Below are 21,434 nucleotides of genomic sequence, written 5' to 3'. Positions count from 1 at the left end.
GACCTACCACTACCACTCCTGTATTGTTGTCTCCCTGATTCATATGTATTATTGCGGCTGACAAGGGCACTACTAGGCTGAACAGGTGGAGAACATTCTGTACGAAGGACCCTACTGAAAGCATCTTGTAGAGAAGAGATCTCTGAACTGGAAAGAATCTGAGATTTAGCAGTCTCAAATTCAGAAGGTATGCGAGCTAAAAAACTCATAACAACCATCTTTTCTCACTGAGCTTGTTGAACAGTCACATCAGTACTAAACGAAAGCAACATATTAAGTTCTTCATATGTTTTCTTGAAATCCATGAAATAGCTTGTAAGAGATCTATCGCCTTTGTCTGCCCTGTAAAAGGCTTTGCACACATCATAAATGCGGGAAATATTCCCTTTTCTGGAGTACAAGAACTCTAGATAGTTCATTAATTCCTTAACAAATCCACAGTGAGTGACTAAACCAACCACCTCACTTTCAATGGAGTTGCGTATCTACAAGAACAAATGGGCATCCTCCCTCAACCAAGACTTTCTCGAGTCATCATTAGGAGGGTCATCAGTCAAATGGTTATCCATAGCAATACTCAGCAAATATAGTTGAGCAGTTTTACTCCAATCCAGATAATTAGAGCCATTAAGCTTATGCTCAGTTATTTTTGACATCACTGGAATAACATCTGACATAACTACTGATTTCTTGTCTGCCATAATCTCAAAATTCAAATAAACAGAATATTTTGAACACCGAAAATCAACAAAGCACACCTGTTGAAAACACCGGAATGGATATGCACGTAACAAAGCACAAATATGTGCTATACAGGACGAGGCGAGCCAAAAGACAACGACCGAAAAAAATTTTCCGGCGACAAATGTGCCTCCACGTGCCGGCACGTGTGACTGTGGCAGAATCTTCAGGCGGTGCGTGAGACACACGCGTAGGGCTGCTGACTGCCGGACTTTGCAGAGACTAAATGCTCTGACTGCTCCAAGGAGGTGACCCAAAACACCCAGAAATTTTCCTCTACCTATTGTTTACTTAAAACAAAAGGGCAGGTAGAGACTAGATGATCTGATACCATGTAAAATAAGAGTAAACAGAGGAAGAAGAAGAATTTGTTGTATTATTCATCAATCTCGTATGTATATATACAAGTTACAAATTCTATGTTAGGAAATAGTATATTAGGAAAGAAGACTAATCAAATTCCTAGAAATCTGTCCTACAATCAAGGTAAATCATATCTCCCTAGTATTTACTTCCTATTTTATTTATACAGTCTGTAACATCATATCTCCCTAGTATTTACTTCCTATTTTAATTATACAGTCTGTAATATCTTCCTATTTTAATTATACAGTCTGTAACATACACCAACTAAAACTCCAGTTAGGTGTGTTTCAAAGACTTTTTGGTCATCTTCTCTACTTATGTTTACCTAATATATTATATGCTGTGAGTGTGGTCAGTTAATATATGCATAACCTAGATCTTCTCATATGCAAGTAATGAATAGAACACTTGCCTATTTGAAGTGGTGTCTAGGAAAAGGAATGTTGTATTCTGATCATGGGCATCTCAAGGTTAAAGCCTATTTTGGTGTTAACTAAGTTGGTTCTATTGATGATAGGCACTTTACTTCTGGTTACTGTACCTTGGTGGGTAGTAATGTTGTATCTTGGAGAAGAAGCAATCTGTTGTGGCCCAATGTAATATAGAGGCAAAGTACAAAGCTATGACTCATGGAGTTTCTAAATTGTTATGATTGAAGAACTTGTTGATAGAAATGAGAGTACAAATTAAGGCTTTAATAATGACAACAAAGCTGCCAAAAATATAGCCTACAATCCAATTCAATAAGATCCTAAAAGTCATATAAAAGTTAAAGGCACTCCATTAGAAAAAGTTACCAATGGAAAGATTACCTTTTGTGAGGTCTGAAGATTAGTTGGCTGATTGTCTCACTAAAGTATGTATAGTACAAATACATACAAAATATACCCAAAAATACATAGTTTTGCACTCTACATATTTGTATTTGTATTCTTTCCAAACTTAGCCTTAATTGCAAATTTCTTTTAGGATTAAGAAACAAGACAATGCATGAGAAGGAATTACTTCCACCACTGATTTGATTAAGACTTATCTTCTAGCCTAAGAGAAAGAAGATTGCAAGTTAATTGCTCTTTGGGTGAATCTCTCACTACTATAACCAAACAGCTCCCTTTTAGATTTTCTTTGGTGAGAGACAAGCTCAAGATTGGCTCCTGATTAGAGGTAAGCTTAAGGCTTAGCTCTTTGGCCATGATTTTTTTTCAGCCTTAAGCACGTACTTCTACTAAAATAGATCTCAGATTCACAAAAGCTTCACAATATTGATTAATGGATTTTATGATAGAGGCTCCCTCATAGATGTGGAATCAACAAGGGGAAAAAAAGGATGTATAGATTTCATACTTCTTTGATCCAACAAACTCCTGACGTGTACCTTAACATAATAATTATGATGTAAAATTATTACTTAGTTCAATTTAGGCCATGTTTGGGGCCTAACTTTTTCATTCAAATAAGCACTTATTTGTATTTGGCACCCAACTTTTTCAAGTGCTTATTTTATATTAGGCATTTGATAGTTTTTTCTCTAATAAGCACTTAAATAATCATTTGTGACTATTTTATCTTTCATTTTCTTTTAAATTTTCAAAATATACCCTTTGAAAGCATTTTACAAAAGCACTTTTATGAAAACACTTTTACAAAATCACTTTTATGAAAGTACTTTTATGAAAGTACTTTTATGAAAGAACTTTTATAAAAGTACTTTTACAAAAGCACTTTTATGAAAGCATTTTTACAAAAGTACTTTTATGAATACTTTATAAAAGTATTTTCTAAAAGTGCTTTTGTTAAAGTACTTTTATAAAAGTGCTTTCATAAAAATACTTTCGTAAAGTACTTTCGTAAAAATGTTTTCATAAAAGTACTTTCTTAAAAGTGCTTTTGTAAAAGTACTTTTATAGAAGTGTTTTTGTAAAAGTGCTTTCATAAGAGCAAGGTTCAAAATATTGATACATCTGATATGTTGTTAGGGGCATATTCGGCGATATCGATACTTTTTTTTCAAAACTGGTTCAGGGGAACGGTTTAAGGCTCCACCCCCTGAATCGGTCAGAATCCCGATACTAAAGGGGCATATCAGGGAGCTCCCGGAACGATATACATATCGGCCAATACGAGCTGATACGTGTCAATACTTGAACCTTGCATAAAAGTACTTTTATAAAATTCAATTAGGGATAATTTTATTAGTATTTTAAAATTCAAATAGGAATAATTTTGGAAGAAAAATTTTATATGTACTTATTATATAAACACTTAAAAAACCTGAAAATTTGGGCTTCAAAAATAAACCCTTATTTTTAAAATAAGCACTTATTTCAGACTTATGTCTCAAATACCAAGTGCTTAATGGCCCAAATAAACACTCCTAAACATGGCCTTAGAAAGAATTAGTCAGGCCTAACAACCGTGTTCGTGCCACTAAAACCAGGCCATTCCACCTCTCCATGTTTCCATTTTTCACAAAACAACAATGTCTGAATTGGTTAGATTTCCACTATCCTGAATCTTCATCATGATATGCATTTTTTTTTAATGAAATAAGTCTTCAAATATTGCTTTGAATTTGGCCTAAAGGGACCATACTAAAAGCAACCGCTAACGCCGAGTTCGACTATGGAAGAAGAGATTCTACAATGATGCAAATTACAGGGAAAAGGTTAATGAATACATGAAAAGGAAATAAAAAAAAGCAAATACATAAAGACAAATATTATATTTTATAATTAATTCAAAGAATGCACTTCTATACAATAATAAATAGCATTTACAGGAAAAGGTAAACGAATATATTTGAGGAAAAAAAAAGCGAATACATAAGACAAATATTATATTTCATAAATAACTCATAGAAACTATTCAATAATAGATGGTATGGGCAAATTAACATTGGTGAAGCTAGTTGTTCAGAGGCAGCCACTCTAACTCTAGTTCTAGCTCTCCACATTCCACATTTTGAAGCTTGAGTGCCATCTCTTGTTTCACCTTTCCATCAATAATGTTAATGGAACTATCATCGATGAGGGCATTGTCATGTGATTTTAACCATTTTCCAATTTGCATATCTGCAAACTTACTTGCATCTCCAAACGAAGTTGCAGCTGTGATCAATGGCTGGATATCAACCACAGCGTCCCCCATAATGTCATCCGCTGAGAAGGTGTCATAATCAAACACTTCCTGTATCATGGTGCTCGGAGGTAAGATAGAACACATGTTTTACATGAATTCCGCAAAAGTTAAGGCTATTGTTTCATAAGCAGTCTACAAATAGATGCAGTTACATATAAATTGTCTCCAAAGATGAGGATGGTAATAGCGTCTCCTCGGATCAATTTTCACCTAGGATATGTACCAAGAACGATACCTAATTGAAGGTAAACTATTTGCCTACTGCATGGATGTAAAAGGCAATAATTTAGAAGAGGTCCGCGATCCATCCAGATAAAAGGGTAGATGCATGTAACAGATACATATTTATGTAAAATCCACAGTTTACAAAGACTTCACATAAAATTTCTGATTTGTCCAAATCAGGACCCATAGTCTTCATCCCTACTTCATCCAACAAAATATGAATCCATAGTAACTATGTTACTCCGTGGGTCATAGCTTATTCAGTGATTACACTTTGATCTCCAAGTTGTTCAAGAGAAGATTCAGCATTGTGATATGGTTACTCTATTTTTGAAGTTATTCTCCATTTTTTTCCCACTTTGTTCAAGCCGGTGTATATATGGGGTTCATTACTAGCAAGCTAGGTCTAAATAATATATATACACCAGCTTTAGGAGAGTGTTGAAGTGTGTAATATGTTTAACAAGTGTAGTTCCATGCTTATTTTATGTTGTAAGTAGTATTGATGATGAAGGGTACTTCTGACATTTCATTAGCATAAAGGATACTCAAATTCTTAATTGTAACTTGTAAAATCCCTATTCGATTCTAGGTTAAAGTAGAGAAGAAGAAGAGAAAGAAGAAGAAGAGGAGGAGGAGAAGAAGGGTTCGTCCAGATGAGGAAAATCAGTCCTCTCTAGTCGACCCACTTGTATTTATTTCAAAATAAGTTTGGTTACAAGAAAGACTATATTGCCCCTCATAAGTGATGGGGCACACAACTTAGACCTGAATAAAACAAACCTTTCACTCTCACACAGATACGCCCAAATGACCAAAATACCCCTGTTCTGTGAACTCTTAACACTCCCCCTCAAGCTAGAAGTATATGTCATATAGTCCCAACTTGTCACAAATATAATCTACTCTACCTCGAGACAACCCCTTTGTAAAGATAATCTGCCCACTGATTTCCCGAGCTCACATGAGATGTGGTTATCACTCCACTAATCACTTTCTCTCTTACAAAGTGACAATCAATCTCAATATGCTTGGTTCTCTCATGGAAGACTGGATTGGAAGAGATGTGAACAGCTGCTTGGTTATCACAGTATAGTCTCATAGGTTTATCAACTGAGAACCCCATCTCTTGTAGCAAGTTCTTCACCATACCAGTTCACATGTGGTATGAGCCACAACTCTCTACTCAACTTCTGCACTACTCCTTGCCACCACTGTTTGTTTCTTGTTCTTCCAAGTTACAAGATTGCCACCAAGGAAGGTACAATACCCTGTAATTGATCTCCTATCTGATACAGAACCAACCCAAGCAGCATCTGTATACCCTACTATCTCAAGGGGCCCTCCACTTTTATATAGCAAACCACGGCCTGGAGCACCCTTTAGGTACCTAACAATCCTTAGAACTGCTTTCCAATGAGGAATCCAAGGATGTTGTATAAACGGGCTCACCATACTCACAGCAAATGATATATCTAGTCGGGTAATAGTCAGATAATTCAACTTTCCCACCAACCTCCTGTATCTTCCAGGATCATCAAACTCCTCACCTGCATCAACACTGAACTTGACATTCAGTTCCATAGGAGTCTCTGCTGGTTTAGCACCTAACAACCCTGTTTCTTCAAGTAGGTCAAGAACATAATTTCTTTGACATTAATTCCATGTCTTGACCTTGCAACTTCTATTCCCAGTAAGTACTTCAGCTTACCCAAAGCTTTCATATTGAAATGGTCTTGTAGAAATTTCTTCAACCTGTCAATCCCATTACTGTCACTCCCAGTTATGGCAATATCATCCACATACACCACTAGCAAGATTTTCCCATATTTTGAGTCATGGCTGAACACAAAATTATCTACCTGACACTATTTCATCCCAAAGTTTTTCACTACTTCACTAAACCTGCCAAACCATGCTTGTGGAGATTGTTTCAGTCAATAAATTGCCTTTTTGAGTCTACAAACCTTACCATCCTCCCCCTGAGCAACAAACCCTGGTGGTTGCTCCATGTACACCTCCTCAATGAGATCACCATGCAGGAAGGCATTTTTAATGTCTAGTTGCAAAAGAGGCCAATCGTACATAGCAACTAAGGAAATCAACACCTGCACTGAACCAATTTTAGCCATAGGAGAAAATGTCTCCATATAGTCCACACCATACAATTGAGAATAGCCCTTGGCCACTAACCTGGTCTTCAATCGTTTCACACTGCCATTTGGGAGATACTTCACTATGTAGACCCACTTACACCCAACAACATGCTTAGCAAGAGGAAGAGCAGTGAGTTCCCACGTGTGGTTGTGTTGTAGAACAGATAGTTCCTATTTCATTGCTTGCCGCCACCCTGGGGAGGTAAGGGCTTTCTGGACAGTCTTGGGAATGGAAACAAATGATAGCAATGATATAAAGTTGCGATGAGAAGCAGAAAGGTGAGCAACAGAAACATAGTGTGAAATAGAATGAGAAGTACAAGTGCGTTTACCTTTCCACAGGGCAATAGGAAGATCAAGGTCCGAGGGAGAAGAACCAACCATAGGATCTATCGACGAGGGTTGGATTGGAGGAGGGGCCGGTGCGCTTCTGTGAGTATACACTTGTCTGATTGGTGGCTTCTCAGTAGTAACTGGCACGGGAGGAGGAACTACAGGGGGAACTACAACTGGAATGGGGACCACGGGAAGAGAATCCTCAACAGGGATAGGAAGAGGAACTACAGGGGAAGGAGAAGGAACCACAGTGTTTGAGAAAAAAGGAACTGATTCAAAGAAGGTGACATCGGAGCACACAAATGACTTATGGGAGTTAGGGTTATAGCACTTATACCCTTTCTGAGTCCTGGAGTAACCAAGGAAGATACACTTAGTAGCTCGTGCATTTAACTTGTCTAAACCAGGACCCAAATTTTGAACAAAGCAAACACACCCAGAGACTCTCGGGGTAAGAGGAAACGGGGACAAAGTGGGAAACAACACGGAGAAGGGGGATTGACTTCCAAGGATGGACATGGGCATCCGATTGATGAGAAAACATGATGTGAGGACAGCATCACTCCAAAAACGCTTTGGGACATTCATATTAAGGATCATAGACCGAGCAGTTACAAGGAGATGTCGATTTTTGCGTTTAGCTACACCGTTCTATTGTGGAGTGTAGGAACGCGATGTTTGATGAATTATCCCATGGTGCTCTAAGTATTGCTGAAATGGTGTGGAGATGTACTCTTTTGCATTATCGGAGCAAAGAATTTTAATATGAACACCAAACTATGTACGTATTTCAGCATAAAATTTCTGAAAAATGGAGAACAATTCACTACGATCTTTCATAAGATAAATCCATGTCATTCTTGAAAAGTCATCAACAAAAATTACAAAATACTTATAGCCATTGTATGACATCACTTTGATTGGACCCCAAACATCAGAATAAACTAAAGAAAAATGACTCAAAACACGACTATCAACTCTTGGACTGAAAGAGACTATGATGTTTCCCAAGCTGACACGATTCACAATCCAACGATTAAAGATGACTCAAAAAAGGAACCAGCAACTTCAAAGTTTTGAGAGAAGGATGACCAAGTCTACAGTGCCATTGAAGAGGAGTAAGAGACGATTGAAAGGCTACTGGAGGACCACCACCATCAAGGTAATACAATCCACCTACCTCATGCCCTCCATCAATCTTCATCCCCGTCTTGAGATCTTGAAACACACAAGAAGAGGAATAAAAGGTTATGGAACAATTAAGTGACTTGGTTAATCTACTGACAGACATAAGGTTAAAAGGGAACTTAGGAACATATAAAACAGATGATAAAGATAAGGAGAGATCAACATCACCAACACTACAAATGGGAGATGTAGAACCATTAGCAAGAGTAACTGTTTGAGATGTGGAGGACTGAGAAAGAGAAGAGAATACATTTGGAGTCCTAGACATATGGTCCGAGGCTCCGGAGTCAATGATCTAGTGTGAAGGCTTGGAAGCCAAGCAAGCCATACCTGAATGAGCAAGGGTAGCTGTGTTCTGCTGAGAAGATGTTTGAAGGAATTGCTCATATACTGCACGAGGTACACTCACCATCTCCTTTCCAGAAGCACCAATAGATGTGGAGGGAGTCTGATCCATTTGCTGATTTTCACTAACTGTATCACTGCCCCTAGTCACAACATGGTTAACCCAAGTGCTGGGTGGACCATGTAAATCATAGCAGAAATTAACAATGTGCCCGTCTAATCCACAGTATGTACACTTCCTAGGAGCATTACTTCTTCCTTTACCACGGCCCCCCCTAAGTCTTGACCTCCACTCCGGCCACCAGCCCGGTTAAACATGGGACCACCTCGGTTTCCTAGAAGTCCACAACAACCACCACTACCACCACCACCTCTATTTCCACGGCCTCCACCTCTAGCCACAACCAAACCAGATCTGTCTGAGAGAGAAGAATGCTCTATAGACTCAATAGATGTCCTCCTAAGATGGGGAAACACTTTATCAAGTGAGGGAAGGGCAGACCCCCCCAGTATTTGTACACGGACAGGTTCATATTCAGCCTTCAAACCCACCAGAAAACTCGTTACATCAAGTTGCTCACGTTGTTGTTGCTGAACCTGAACATCCAGTGTCAGAGGATGATACACATTAAGCTCATTTCGGATATTCCTCAAACTTGCATAGTATTCTTCCAAGCTTTGGCTACCTTGCTTCAGATTGAAGTACTCTTGGTACAATTGATACACCCTCGTTGTATTGTCTTGCCCGGAATACAGTTTCTTAGCATGATCCCAGATCTCTTTAGCTGTATCTAGGAACATAAAGTTCATATTGATTTTTGGCTCCATGCCATTCCACCACCATGTCATAATTTGAGCATCCTCCTGCTCTCAATCACTAAACCCTAGGGAGTTAGAGGAAGGTTTTTCCTCCCTCACATGCTTCACCTTCTTCTTGGCCTTTGAACACCTCCACCGACATGGCCCAAGGCACATAGTTCTCACCATTCAGCTTAGTGGATGTCATTTGAACATTTAGATAATCTGGAGAGATCATCACCCCAGTTTTGTTGTCACTACCATCTCCGGTTGACGACATTTTCAACTAAATCTGCTCACCTCACAAGGAAGTATGAACACCACTACAGAAATCAGTATGAACACCACCACACGACACAAGGTTTTACTTTCAACTATTCAGAATCATCCACACACCATTCAACACAGTACAACCACCACCACACCACTGCTGTCGTGAACTTCAGCAGTCGAAAAACCCTACTTTCAGCACACATATGAGGTAAAGACAGAGGAGAACAAGGCTGATATGCATACTAATCACTTCAAACCTCCACAAAAAAATATTTTGAACCAAAACACAGCATTTACAGTCCACTATTTGGGCAAAAAACAAAACTGTTCATACCTGTCCACAAACAGCCCTCTTCGTATCACAGAATAGAGGGCATCTAGTACACCACCTCAACGACCACCACCACAGTAACTGGAGGCATACTCACCTCCAAAACCACAAAACGACTACTCCTTTTTGGCCTCTTGTCGAGCTTCCACTCAGGCTAGAAGAACATCGAAGAAAGCTGAAATGGTTGGCGGCGAACCCAGGAAGAAGACAAACAGTGAGGAAAGAAGAAAAAAAGGGAAAGAGAACTAGGTTTTATTGCTCTGATGCCATGTAAAATCCCTATTCGATTCTAGGTTAAAGTAGAGAAGAAGAAGAGAAAGAAGAAGAAGAGAAAGAAGAAGAAGAGAAGAAGGAGGAGAAGAAGGGTTCGGCCAGATGAGGAAAATCAGTCCTCTAGTCGACCCACTTGTATTTATCTCAAAATAAGTTTGGTTACAAGAAAGACTATATTGCCCCTCATAAGTGATGGGGCACACAACTTAGACCTGAATAAAACAGACCTTTCACTCTCACACAGATACACCCAAATGACCAAAATACCCCTGTTCTGTGAATTCTAACATAACAGGGGTAGTAATGTGTGTGTGTGTATACGTCAGTCAGAATTTTCTCCCAGCAGGTCAGTTAGCTTTGTCTCTCATTCTTCTCCTTTCTCTTTTCTCTTTTCTTCTCTTCTCTTCCACTTTCTTTATTTTCTATTTTGTTTATTACATTATGGCTCTCTCAATTCTATACCACAAACCTATAAAAGATTTTGATACAGATATCTCATATTTGTACCAATGAGAGTGAGATAATATGATCATTGAGGAGTGGTATCAGTAGCTAGAGAGAAGAGTAGAATATATCAACATAGCAAAAGAATATCAGTGATAAAACTGTCTGCTGGTCAAGTTCTTCCAATCAACAGTACAGGCGAGGTATCTCCTATTCAGAATCCCGATCGAAAATAGAGTTCTTAATCTCAAACTTACTGAACTTTCTAATCGGTGGTTAAAAACAAAGCCCATGGTTACTGGATGAGTAGAACCAAACAAAGGGATTGAGCTTATGAGGAAAGCCCCTCCCAGTTCTATTTCCTGTTGATTGTTAAGGTTTGGAGGTAAGCCTATCTATAGAAATATGTTAACCAATCATCTTCCACATTGTACAATTAATAGGCCCAACCAAATTTGACTTCCTGGAGAAGGGTGATGAAGGATCAAAATTATCTAGTTGATGCCATACTCGAATAGAATTGGTCTATTAGAATGTGGGCTGCCTTTTATTATACTGTTGCTATATGGAAACCTCTAACTTACAACTCTTTATCTTCTTCTTCTTCTTCCTGCTCTTTTCTGCACTGTTTTCAGTTGATTTACTCTTAAACTGTTAAGTTTTAGATCTGTACTCAAATCTGAATTAAGGAATTCAGCTTGTTTGTATACCAAATATATAATGCCCATCTAAAGGTAAACACAAGGTTCCGTTTTTAATTTTTTTTCAATCGATATACATTCTTTTTCCTCCTAATATAAATGCTTCAATATTTAGGAAAAGGAACAAAGTGTTAAAAGCAACCATTCATTTGATTATATGGAAAAAGAGCCCCCATTACAAGTATCATACTAAGGTATCATTGAAGTATTAATAGTAGAATCAGTATCCATAATTTTTCATGAGTTCATTTTCTAGTTGAAGAAAAACACTAGTTAGAATATGGTTTCAATGGATGCAGCAAGAGAAGGAAAAAATGGAAAAAATATGGTTTTAATAGAGGAAGCAAACTGAAAACTGTAAGAGAATAGAGAGATGCATCTTTTATGGAAACTAGAATCTTGGAACAAATGTAAAATCCAAGACTTAATGGAGGCTCACCAGTTTTATGGCGTTACAACTCTGAGGAACTGAAAGCAAGAGCTCCTCATTCCAAATTGGATTCAAGTTGCTATTTATTACTTGTGTCTGGGCCTTCTACAGAAATTCCAAGTGTTTATTATAAGAGAGAATTATGACAAACTGAAAATGAAATAACAACTTTCTAGCTAATGGCACCAGGTTACAAAAAGAGCAACAAACGTAGTGACATATAACAAATGTGGATCCACTGTTTGACCCCAATCAAATGACAATAATCATCAGATTTATTGTGTTCCTTGGACTATTCAGAACATGGAGTAAATAGTCCAAAGTCCACGAATACATGAATGGGATTTATGTGTAATGCATCATATACCATCCCCACAGTTGACCCAAAGGATAAGAAATGAAATAGAACTAGCAGCTAACCTGCTTCCCAAGAGTCAGGACAACATAAGGATCACTAGACAGCATATCTCTAATAGCCAAATTTGTGCCTTTTATGACTTTGACCTTGAGTAAGCCAATGAATTCCTTCATACCATCCTGTTTGCAATTTCAAAAGTATAAGAATTAAAGCAATCAAAATTCATGCATAATAGCCAGTGTTGTTTTCTAGTCAAGTCATTTAGAAAACAGTATATGCAAACAAGAATATTCCAAGTTCTCATCACCACTAACCCTGTAATCCCCAGGAAAATTTCAATCTCAAATCTTTTTTCCATGAATCCAATCTAAACTCTCAGAACTTTCTGTATTGAAAAATAAAAAACTATGTTTTGGATGATTAATCTCACATAGCGACAGCTCTGCAGCACATAGTTGAGTTTATGACATGTTGAGTTAATTTCATTATCTGTTGATGTGGAATAAGAAACAGCATAGATTGACCATACAGTAGGAATGTCTCACCACTATTCCCACTATAATATGCATATACAGAAACACCTGCAAGATATCAATACAGTGAATTGGTTTTTATCACTCTCTTTTTTGTGTTGCTCAGCTAAACTCAACCTTAACCCCAACTATATGGGGCCAGCAAGACAAATGCTCTCCAGAAATTGTGCTCTATCAAGAAAACAATACCATACCATCTTTTTCCTGTGTTCTAGGTTTATATAAATCATAATTTCCTCAGGAAAAATGTAAACAATGTTATTCAATTTGTGCAAGATGTGACTTGCATCCAGTGCCACATATAGAAGTGGCTGCTTTGGTTAAACATAAATGATTCAATCTTTGAAAAGAGTGAAAGAACTATTATATTAGTAAGCAATTACCATTTCAGTTGATGTGTTTGAACTTCGAAAAGTGTCGATAATCTTTCTAGAAAGAGTACTCCGGAGAGTGCTCCTTGTAGTAGCAGCAGGAAGTGAGACAATCCGCAGGCTTGGTTTCAAAAATTCTTGAAGCTCATACTTAGATCTACATAATTAACATGACTGAAATTATGTTAGTAATCACCAAAAATACTTAAAATCAGTTTATTTCTTGGTATTTTACATATCTACACCTTGGCCCACTGGCCAGAAACCTCTTACTCAGGATCAAAATATTTCGGAGGGTATCCAGTATTTCGAAAATATTCTCTCAGCAGAACAGTGTCATATACCTGAAGGCCTACTTGATGTTATTCCCTCTACTATGACAGAAACAGAGAATTTACAGCTTCTTCTCTCTCCTACAGCTGAGGAAATTAAATCGGCAGTTTTCTCTCTCTGTAAGGATTTAGCTCCTGGCCCCGACGGTTTCACCGGATACTTTTACACTTCTTGCTGGGATATCATTTGCAAAGACATTACGACAGCTATTACAGATGTTTTCAATGGTATGGATCTCCCTTTGAGTTACATTTCTGCTTATATTTCCTTAATTCCTAAATGCCAGAACCCGCAGAATTTTTTCTGAATATAGACCTATCAGTGTTTGTAATTTCTCTTAGAAAATTATCTCCAAGATCATGGTTGATAGACTTAGTGGCCTTCGGCACAAATTAATTTCCCCTCAGCAGGTTGGTTTTATCAAGGGGCGAAACATCCTTGATAACATCAATCTTGCTCAGGAGTTGACTCAGGAGATTGGTCGTAAAAGTTAGGGGAAATAATGTTATCATTAAATTGGATTTGTTAAAAGCCTGTTATAGGCTTGATTGGAACTTCCTTTTTATGGTGCTATCTAAATTTGGTTTCTCTAATGATTGGATTTCTATGACCTGCAAAGTTGTCTGCAGTTGCTGGTTCTCTATTAAAGTTGAAGGCACTTTGCATGGCTACTTTAAATCCACCAGAGGCCTTAGGTAGGGGGACCCCTTGTCTCCCTACCTTTTTATCATTGCTGAAGAGGTGTTGAGCAGAAGTTTTCTCAGTTACTAACAATCTAGATCTGATTTATGATGTGCCGAGAGGTTACCCTCCCACAAAGGCAAGGCAAGGCTATATATGTTTGATAATTTGATGCAGAAAATAAATGCAAAAATTGAATCCTGGAAGGGGAAATTACTCTTAACTGGAGAAAGAATCATTCTGTTAAAGCATGGCCTTCTCTCAATGCCGATGCACCTGTTAATGGCCATTGATATTCCTAAGTCTATCATATGAAGCTTGGAGCACAAATTCAAGCATTTCCTGTGGACCGGGTCTGAGGAAGATTCCAAACATAGTTGGGTTACTTGGTCTAATGCAATGTTTTGAAAGTGCAAGGCGAGATGGGCACCTTTTTGAAGTAAGGCACAAAAATACAAAAAAAATGCTAAAAATCAAAAAAGCGTCAAAATATTCAAAAAATGCAAAAAAATAAAAAATATTAAACATAATATTAATAAAAAATATAAACTTAAATTTTACAATTAATGTTTTATAAAACTTATTATCTAAAATTAAATACATAAACGTAACATGTAAAGTGTAGTCAAATGAAAATTTAAAAATAAAATCAAACATATAAAACATTTTCAAGCATGTAACCCACAATCTCTTTTTTTTCCTCAATTGCATTGATTGAAGTAGCTAATGTGATGTAAAACATATTACATTCCTGATTCTACAAACCGCCTTTGTCTCACGCCCTTCGAGGCAAATCCAAACAAGTCTATGTTAGGGTCTTATATTCTTAATTTTCACACAAAAACAATGATTTTATAATTTTAATTGCTTTTTAAGAAGATATTTTATTAGGAATGAATGAACAACATTAGTAAATAGGGGGTTCTCGGAGCTTTGTCTAATGCGCTTACCCTAAAATGCACCTCACCTGTGCACCTAGGTGTGCCTTTTAAATCACTCTAATGTCTGTAAGCCTATGGAAGAGGGTGATTTAGGTATAAGAAGTCTAGCTGATCTCAACAAAGTCAATAGACTGAAATCACTATGGTGAGTTTTGAGACAAGATAGCTGCTGGGCCAACTACTTCAGAGCAAAGTTTTATTCTAAATGGCACTTGCAGGGAGACTACAAAGACGACTCAACTTGGAAAACTACCATGGGTATGCTTGATTATTTTTTTAATTGCAGCACTTGGCATATCTTTTTCTGGTAATGTCTCTTTTTGGCTTGAAAATTGGTGGGGGAATGAGCCTCTTTTTAGGTTTGCGCTCAATCCCCTCTCAAATCCTGGTTTGAAAATCAATGATATTTTGGACAGAGATGGAATTTGGCATTGGGATAGAATTGAAAATAATCTTCTGCCTCATATTTTGGCTTATCTTACTTCTCTACTGGTCACTATTAAAGATGGTTCGGATGTGCGGCTTTGGAATCTCACCTTCTCATGTAAGTCAGCGTGGAGCTCTCTTCATCAAATAGGCATTCCTACGTCTTGGTGTTCTCTGGTTTGGAATAAAAGGATACCCCCAAAAATATCTTTTTTTGATTGGAAGTTATTGAGAGGGAATATTCCCACGGATGATAGTATACAAGGCCTTGGCATTCCTTATTTCCTTTAGTTTCAGCTTGTGTTTGCTGTGCTAACCAGAGAATAGAGACTACAGATCATCTTCTTATTTTTTGGCAAACTAGCCTCTAAAGTTTGGATTACATTTAGTACCATGCTTGGCATCCCACACATTCAAATTCAGTTGGCTAAGGACAGAATTCTCTTCTGGTTAAACAAAGGTAGGGGATGCCATTCTCAGGTGAAAGAAATCTTTGTTTCTACCCTTCTCTTCATTATCTGGGAGATCTGGAAAGAGAGGTGCAAAGGTAAATATGAAGGCCAGTCTGAAACAGCATGCATTGTAATCTTGAAGGTGCTGAAATGGTTTCATGAAACTCATTGGTCCAATCCCAAACATGGACCAAGTTTCGTGGAACAGCTGATTCTAGAAACTTTGAATGTTAGAGTTATGCAGACCTGACACCCAAAAGACAGACTTGTCATCTGGAGCTCCTCTAAGAATGGCTAGATTAAGGTGAATGTTGATGGAGCCTCAAGAGGCAATCCGGGTACCTCAGGAGGTGGAGGTATCTTCAGCAATGAATATGGACAGTTTATGTTTGCTTTTGCTTCCTTCTGTGGTCTCATGACCAACATTGTGGCTGAGTGCAGAGCAATCCGTGATGCTATATTTTTTGCCAAGTCTCTGGGCATTACAAGACTTGTTGATAGCGATTCCAAGGTAGTAATTCAGGTCCTCTCAGGCAAGGTTCAAAATATCGATACGCCCAATACGCCGGTAGGGGCGTATCGGGCATTTCGATACTTGTTTTTTTACCTTTTTTTTATTTTTTTTTTCAAAACTGGTTCAGGGGAGCCGGTCTAGGACCCCTCCATCCCCTGAACTGGTCAGACCCCGGATACACCCACTATAGAGGCATATCGAAAGGGTCCCGGAATGGACTATTCTCAGGATCCTCCCCACCCCAATGGACTATTCTCACATGGATCGATGACATTGCATAATGGTTGACATGCAGATTGATTTCACCCACATTCTCCGAGAAGGGAATGCAGTAGCAGATAGTTTACTTTTTGATTCCAAGAATTCTTTTCCATGTCATATTCAGTTTCTATTTATTGATGATGCTTCATCTCTTCCTAAACTGCATTGTAAATAAGCTTTGGGTTTTTTTCTTTTTATGAGTGCAATGAGTGTATTGTATTCGGGTTTAGGGCAAGGCGGGCTACATCCTCCTCCCCTATATTCTCTGAAAATAGCGCATTATTTAATAAAATTTTAAGGTGGCCCCCTCCACCTGGAGTAAAGTTTGAGGTTTACAAAAGATAGAGAATAATGAAATAAACTACTTGTTGAGCAGGAGAAGAAGGAGAAGAAGAAAGAAGGAAGAAGAAGAAGAAGAAGAGACAACTGAGTTAAGGCCTCAAAAGAACTGCTTCAGTCGAGTGAAGCATTGTATTTATACTATACTGGCCGTACAACACAATAGGTCTACAAAATTACAAAAATACCCCTGTGGGTACTAAACCTGTGTACAGTACATATAATACACCTGTCAACACTCCCCCTCAAGTTGGGGCATAGATATCAATCATGCCCAACTTGTCATAGAGATCTTGGTGTCTAGAATGGCTTAGCCCTTTTGTAAAGATGTCTGCTAGTTGGTCTTCAGAGCTGATGTATGGAGTGCATACTTCGCTTGTGATGATTTTCTCTCTGATAAAGTGCTTGTCAACTTCAATGTGCTTTGTTCTATCATGTAGTACCGGGTTGGCAGCGATACTTATAGCTGCCTTGTTGTCACAGAGTAGAGTCATGGGTTTATCAACTAGAAAACCCAACTCTCCCAATAAATTCTTTATCCACATACCTTCGGCTACTCCGTGTGCCATTGCACAGTACTCAGCTTCAGCACTGGATCTAGCTACCACGATTTGCTTCTTACTCCTCCAAGTAACAAGGTTCCCTCCTACAAAGGTGCAGTAATAACTAGTAGACCTGTCACTTTGAGATCCAGCCCAATCCGCATCTGTGTAAATTTCAACTCTCAAATGTCCATGTTTCTGGAATAATAAGCCAGCACCCGGGAACTTCTTAAGATACCGCATTATTCTCTCTGCTGCTTCAAGATGAGTGGACCTAGGTGCATGCATGAACTAACTGGCTGAGGACACCAACAGCATATGCTATGTTTGGACGAGTCATAGAGAGGTACAACAATCTCCCTACAAGCCTCTGAAATTGCTTCACATCCTTAAGAGGTTCACCTTGGCTGCCACATAACTTATGGTTGGGGTCAATGGGAGAGTCAGCTGGTTTAGCCCCAATCTTTCCAGTGTCCTTAAGCAAATCTAGGACATATTTCCTTTGGGAGATGAAGATACCCTTTTTTGATCAGGCAACCTCAATTCCAAGGAAGTATTTGGCGGGTCCTAGATCTTTCACTTCGAACTGAGTGACAAGGAAGTCCTTCAAACTTTGAATTTCATCCTTCCAGTCACCAGTAACAATTATGTCATCCACATATACTATTAGGGCAGCCATTTTACCTTCTACTCTTTTTACAAACAGTGTGTGATCTGACCGACATTGCTTGTATCCCCTCTGCTGAACTGCAGTATGAAATCTGTTGAACCAAGCTCTTGGTGATTGCTTCAGCCCATATAAAGACTTCTTCAACTTGCACACCTTTTGTTCACTTCCTTGAGCCAAAAAACCGGGGGGTTGAACCATATAAACTTCCTCTTCAAAGTCACCATTCAAGAAGGCATTCTTGATGTCAAGTTGATGTAGATCCCAATTCAGATTGGCAGCAAGAGAAAAAAGGACTCTAATAGAGTTCATTTTGGCAACAGGGGCAAAGGTTTCTGCATAATCAACCCCATATACTTGAGTAAAACCCTTTGCCACTAAACGAGCTTTATACCTCTCCACGGTTCCATTAGCCCCATGCTTAACAGTGAACACCCATTTACATCAAACTGGATCCTTTCCCTTAGGGAGATCAACAAGTTCCCACGTGCCATTCTTATGAAGAGCATCAATTTCATCCTTCATGGCCTTTGTCCATTCTGGTACTGAGAGAGCTTCTACCACATTCTTGGGAATAGGGATACTGTCAATGGAGGTAAGAAAAGCACGAAATGAAGGTAAGAAAAGCACGAAATGAAGGTGAGATGTTCTCATAGGAAACAAAGTTGGAAATGGGGTGTTTAGTGGTGCACGACCTAACACCTTTCTTGTGGGCAATGGGAAGGTCAAGATCATTAGCAACAGGGAGGTTGGGAGTCAAGTTACCTAAGTGAGTATGATCTTCCCCCAAGGAATTTGATGGCATTTGAGGTACGGCTTCTGGATTCTCCACAGCTCTTGAACCTGGTTGGCCTTTACGACAACGAGAAAAAACACGGAAAGGTGGAGGATCAGAAGGAGAAGGGGGAGAAGGAGGAGTAGGAAAAGGAGGAAGTTGAACCAATTTCTCCTCATGCCTACACTCCCCCTGAGGAGAAACAGGAAAGAAGGGCTCATCCTCAAAGAAGGTAAGATCCATGGAGACATAGAATTTCCGAGAAACAGGATCAAAGCAACGATACCCTTTCTGAGAGAATGAGTAGCCAAGAAATATGCACGGGATAGCACGAGAGTCCAATTTCCCCCGGGTGGGAGATAGGTTTTGGACAAAGCACCGACACCCAAACACACGAGGAGGAATAGAAAGAAGAGGGGCCTTAGGAAAGAGAAGCTGATGTGGGGCTTTGTACTCTAACCAACGAGAGGGCATTTGGTTAATGAGGTATGTAGAACAAAGGGCGACCTCAAGCCAAAATCGTTTGGGAACGTTCATGTGGAGTAGTAAACCCCGTGCCACTTCAAGAAGGTGTCGGTTCTTCCGTTCAGCCACACCATTTTGTTGTGGCATGCGGGCACAAGAGCTCCGGTGAAGTGAGCCATGTGAAGCAAAGAACTCCATGAGGTCACTATGAAAAAATTCTTTTGCATTTTCTGATTGAAATATTTGGATTTCGGTCTGAAATTGGGTGAAGACCATCCGTTGAAAATCTTGGATAATTTTTGGTACTTCCTCATGGGTTCGCATTGAATATACCCAAGTGTATCTGGAATAATCGTCAATGAAGGTAATGAAGTACTTGTAGCCACTCTCAGAAGGTAAAGTAACAGGGCCCCACACATCAGAATGCACAATGTGAAAAGGAAACTCAGATTTATTATTTCTTTGAGGAAATTGAGTTCTACAATGCTTGCTCAACTGACACGTTTGACAAGAAAAATTAGAAACAGACACAGACTTACACAGTTCTGGGAAAACAACTTTCAAGGACTCAAAAGACAAATGACCCAGACGACAATGCCACAAATACATTTTACTCTTTCTGAACTGACTCGTAGACTTTGTAACATGAAGGCCAGCCGTATTCTCTAGCATATAGAGTCCATCAACCATACGTCCCCTACCAATCGTCCTCCCCGAGGCCAGATCCTGAATCACACAATAGGAAGGGAAAAAGGTCACCGAACAGTTTAAGGAATTTGTAACACTACTGACTGAAAACAAATTCATAGGGAATTTTGGAACATGAAGAACATTAGAAAGAGTAAGGTCGAGGGGAAGAGAGAGAGTTCCATGACCAGCTATGGAAGTGTATGATCCATCAGCTAGTCTCACTTTATCTCTTCCGGAAAGAGGGTGATAAGTTTGAAAGTAAGAGGACATACCGGTCATGTGTTTTGACGCTCCAGAATCAATGATCCATGGAGAGTCAAGGTCGTGAGAATCAACATGGAAAGTTGTGGCAGGATTACCTGATGTGGATGCAAAAGAGGTGGTGGGAGGAGCATCCATCTGGCGAATTGCTCTACCATAAAGATCAAAATGGTCACGGAAGGAGTTACAATATCATCCCTTGGGTCAGATCTAGAGTAGCTATGTTGGCCATGTGGTGTTTGAGTCACAGTAGAAGTGGAGGGCTGATTCTCCCGAGTAACCATATTGGCCATGTGGTGTTTCTTGGTACCTTGTTGCCCGGGTCTTCTAATTACATCTGAGCCTTGCTTCTTAGGTAAATCCTGAGCCCACTTTGGTTTCCCATGGAGATCCCAACAAGTATCTTTGGTGTGCCGGGGCTTCTGACAATTAGTGCACCAAAATTTTTCCTTATCTTCTGCTTTCTTCTGGTTGTCCCCTCTCTTGGAAGAAGGTCCACCACTAGTAGAGGAACCCCCCTTTGCCGCCAACACAATTGCATCCCCTCCGGTGTTGTTCATCAAGTTTCTTCTGCTCTCTTCAAATTGGACAAGAGCATAGACCTCCTGAATTGAAGGAAGATCCTTAGAATTTAGAATTTGTACTCTGATGGATTCATAGATAGGATTGAGACCATGTAAAAAGGCAAACACCCTTTGCTGTGAGACAAGTTTCTTGTACAATTTTGCATCTTCATCACACTTCCAATCAATATTCTGGTAATGGTCCAACTCCTTCCAAACAGTTGTCAAGTCAGAGTAATAAATTGATAAACTCCTCTCCCCCTGTTTACAAGTAGATGAAGCTGCTTGCAGTTGATAAATCTTGGCATAGTGTCAAAGTTCAGAATATGTGGATTTTGCCTGTTCCCAGATCTCATTTGCAGTTTCAGCCCACATGAAGTTCTTCCTTATTTGCGGATGCATGGAGATCAAAAGCCAAGACATAACCATACTGTTCTCCTGATCCCATCTATCATGTTTTGCATTTCCAGAAGGTGGTTCTTTGATTCTTCCATTTATGTAGCCTATTTTTCCCCTT

General features: G+C 39.0%; 1 protein-coding gene across 10 annotated transcripts in view; it reads right to left on the bottom strand.

Moving 5' to 3' along the window:
- Window positions 1-3,814: 3,814 nt before the first annotated feature.
- LOC104590137 (ADP-ribosylation factor GTPase-activating protein AGD12-like) overlaps window positions 3,815-21,434 on the bottom strand; it is a 79,401-nt gene continuing 61,781 nt past the window's right edge. For all 10 annotated transcript variants that reach the window (XM_088903243.1, XM_088903237.1, XM_088903239.1 and 7 more), the window contains 4 exons: window positions 13,020-13,164; window positions 12,166-12,282; window positions 11,755-11,850; window positions 3,815-4,293 (listed from right to left, as the gene is read on the bottom strand). In XM_088903243.1, the coding sequence (XP_088759369.1) occupies window positions 4,012-4,293; window positions 11,755-11,850; window positions 12,166-12,282; window positions 13,020-13,164 (640 nt within the window). In that variant the 3' untranslated portion in view covers window positions 3,815-4,011. The remainder of the gene's footprint in view (window positions 4,294-11,754; window positions 11,851-12,165; window positions 12,283-13,019; window positions 13,165-21,434) is intronic.

This window comes from Nelumbo nucifera, chromosome 4 (genome assembly GCF_055504915.1).
Source record: "Nelumbo nucifera cultivar China Antique chromosome 4, China Antique-T2T, whole genome shotgun sequence".
Classification (NCBI taxonomy): Eukaryota; Viridiplantae; Streptophyta; class Magnoliopsida; order Proteales; family Nelumbonaceae; genus Nelumbo; species Nelumbo nucifera.
The sequence above is the reverse complement of the archived record's forward strand: the minus strand, read 5'-3'. Positions and strand labels throughout refer to the sequence as shown.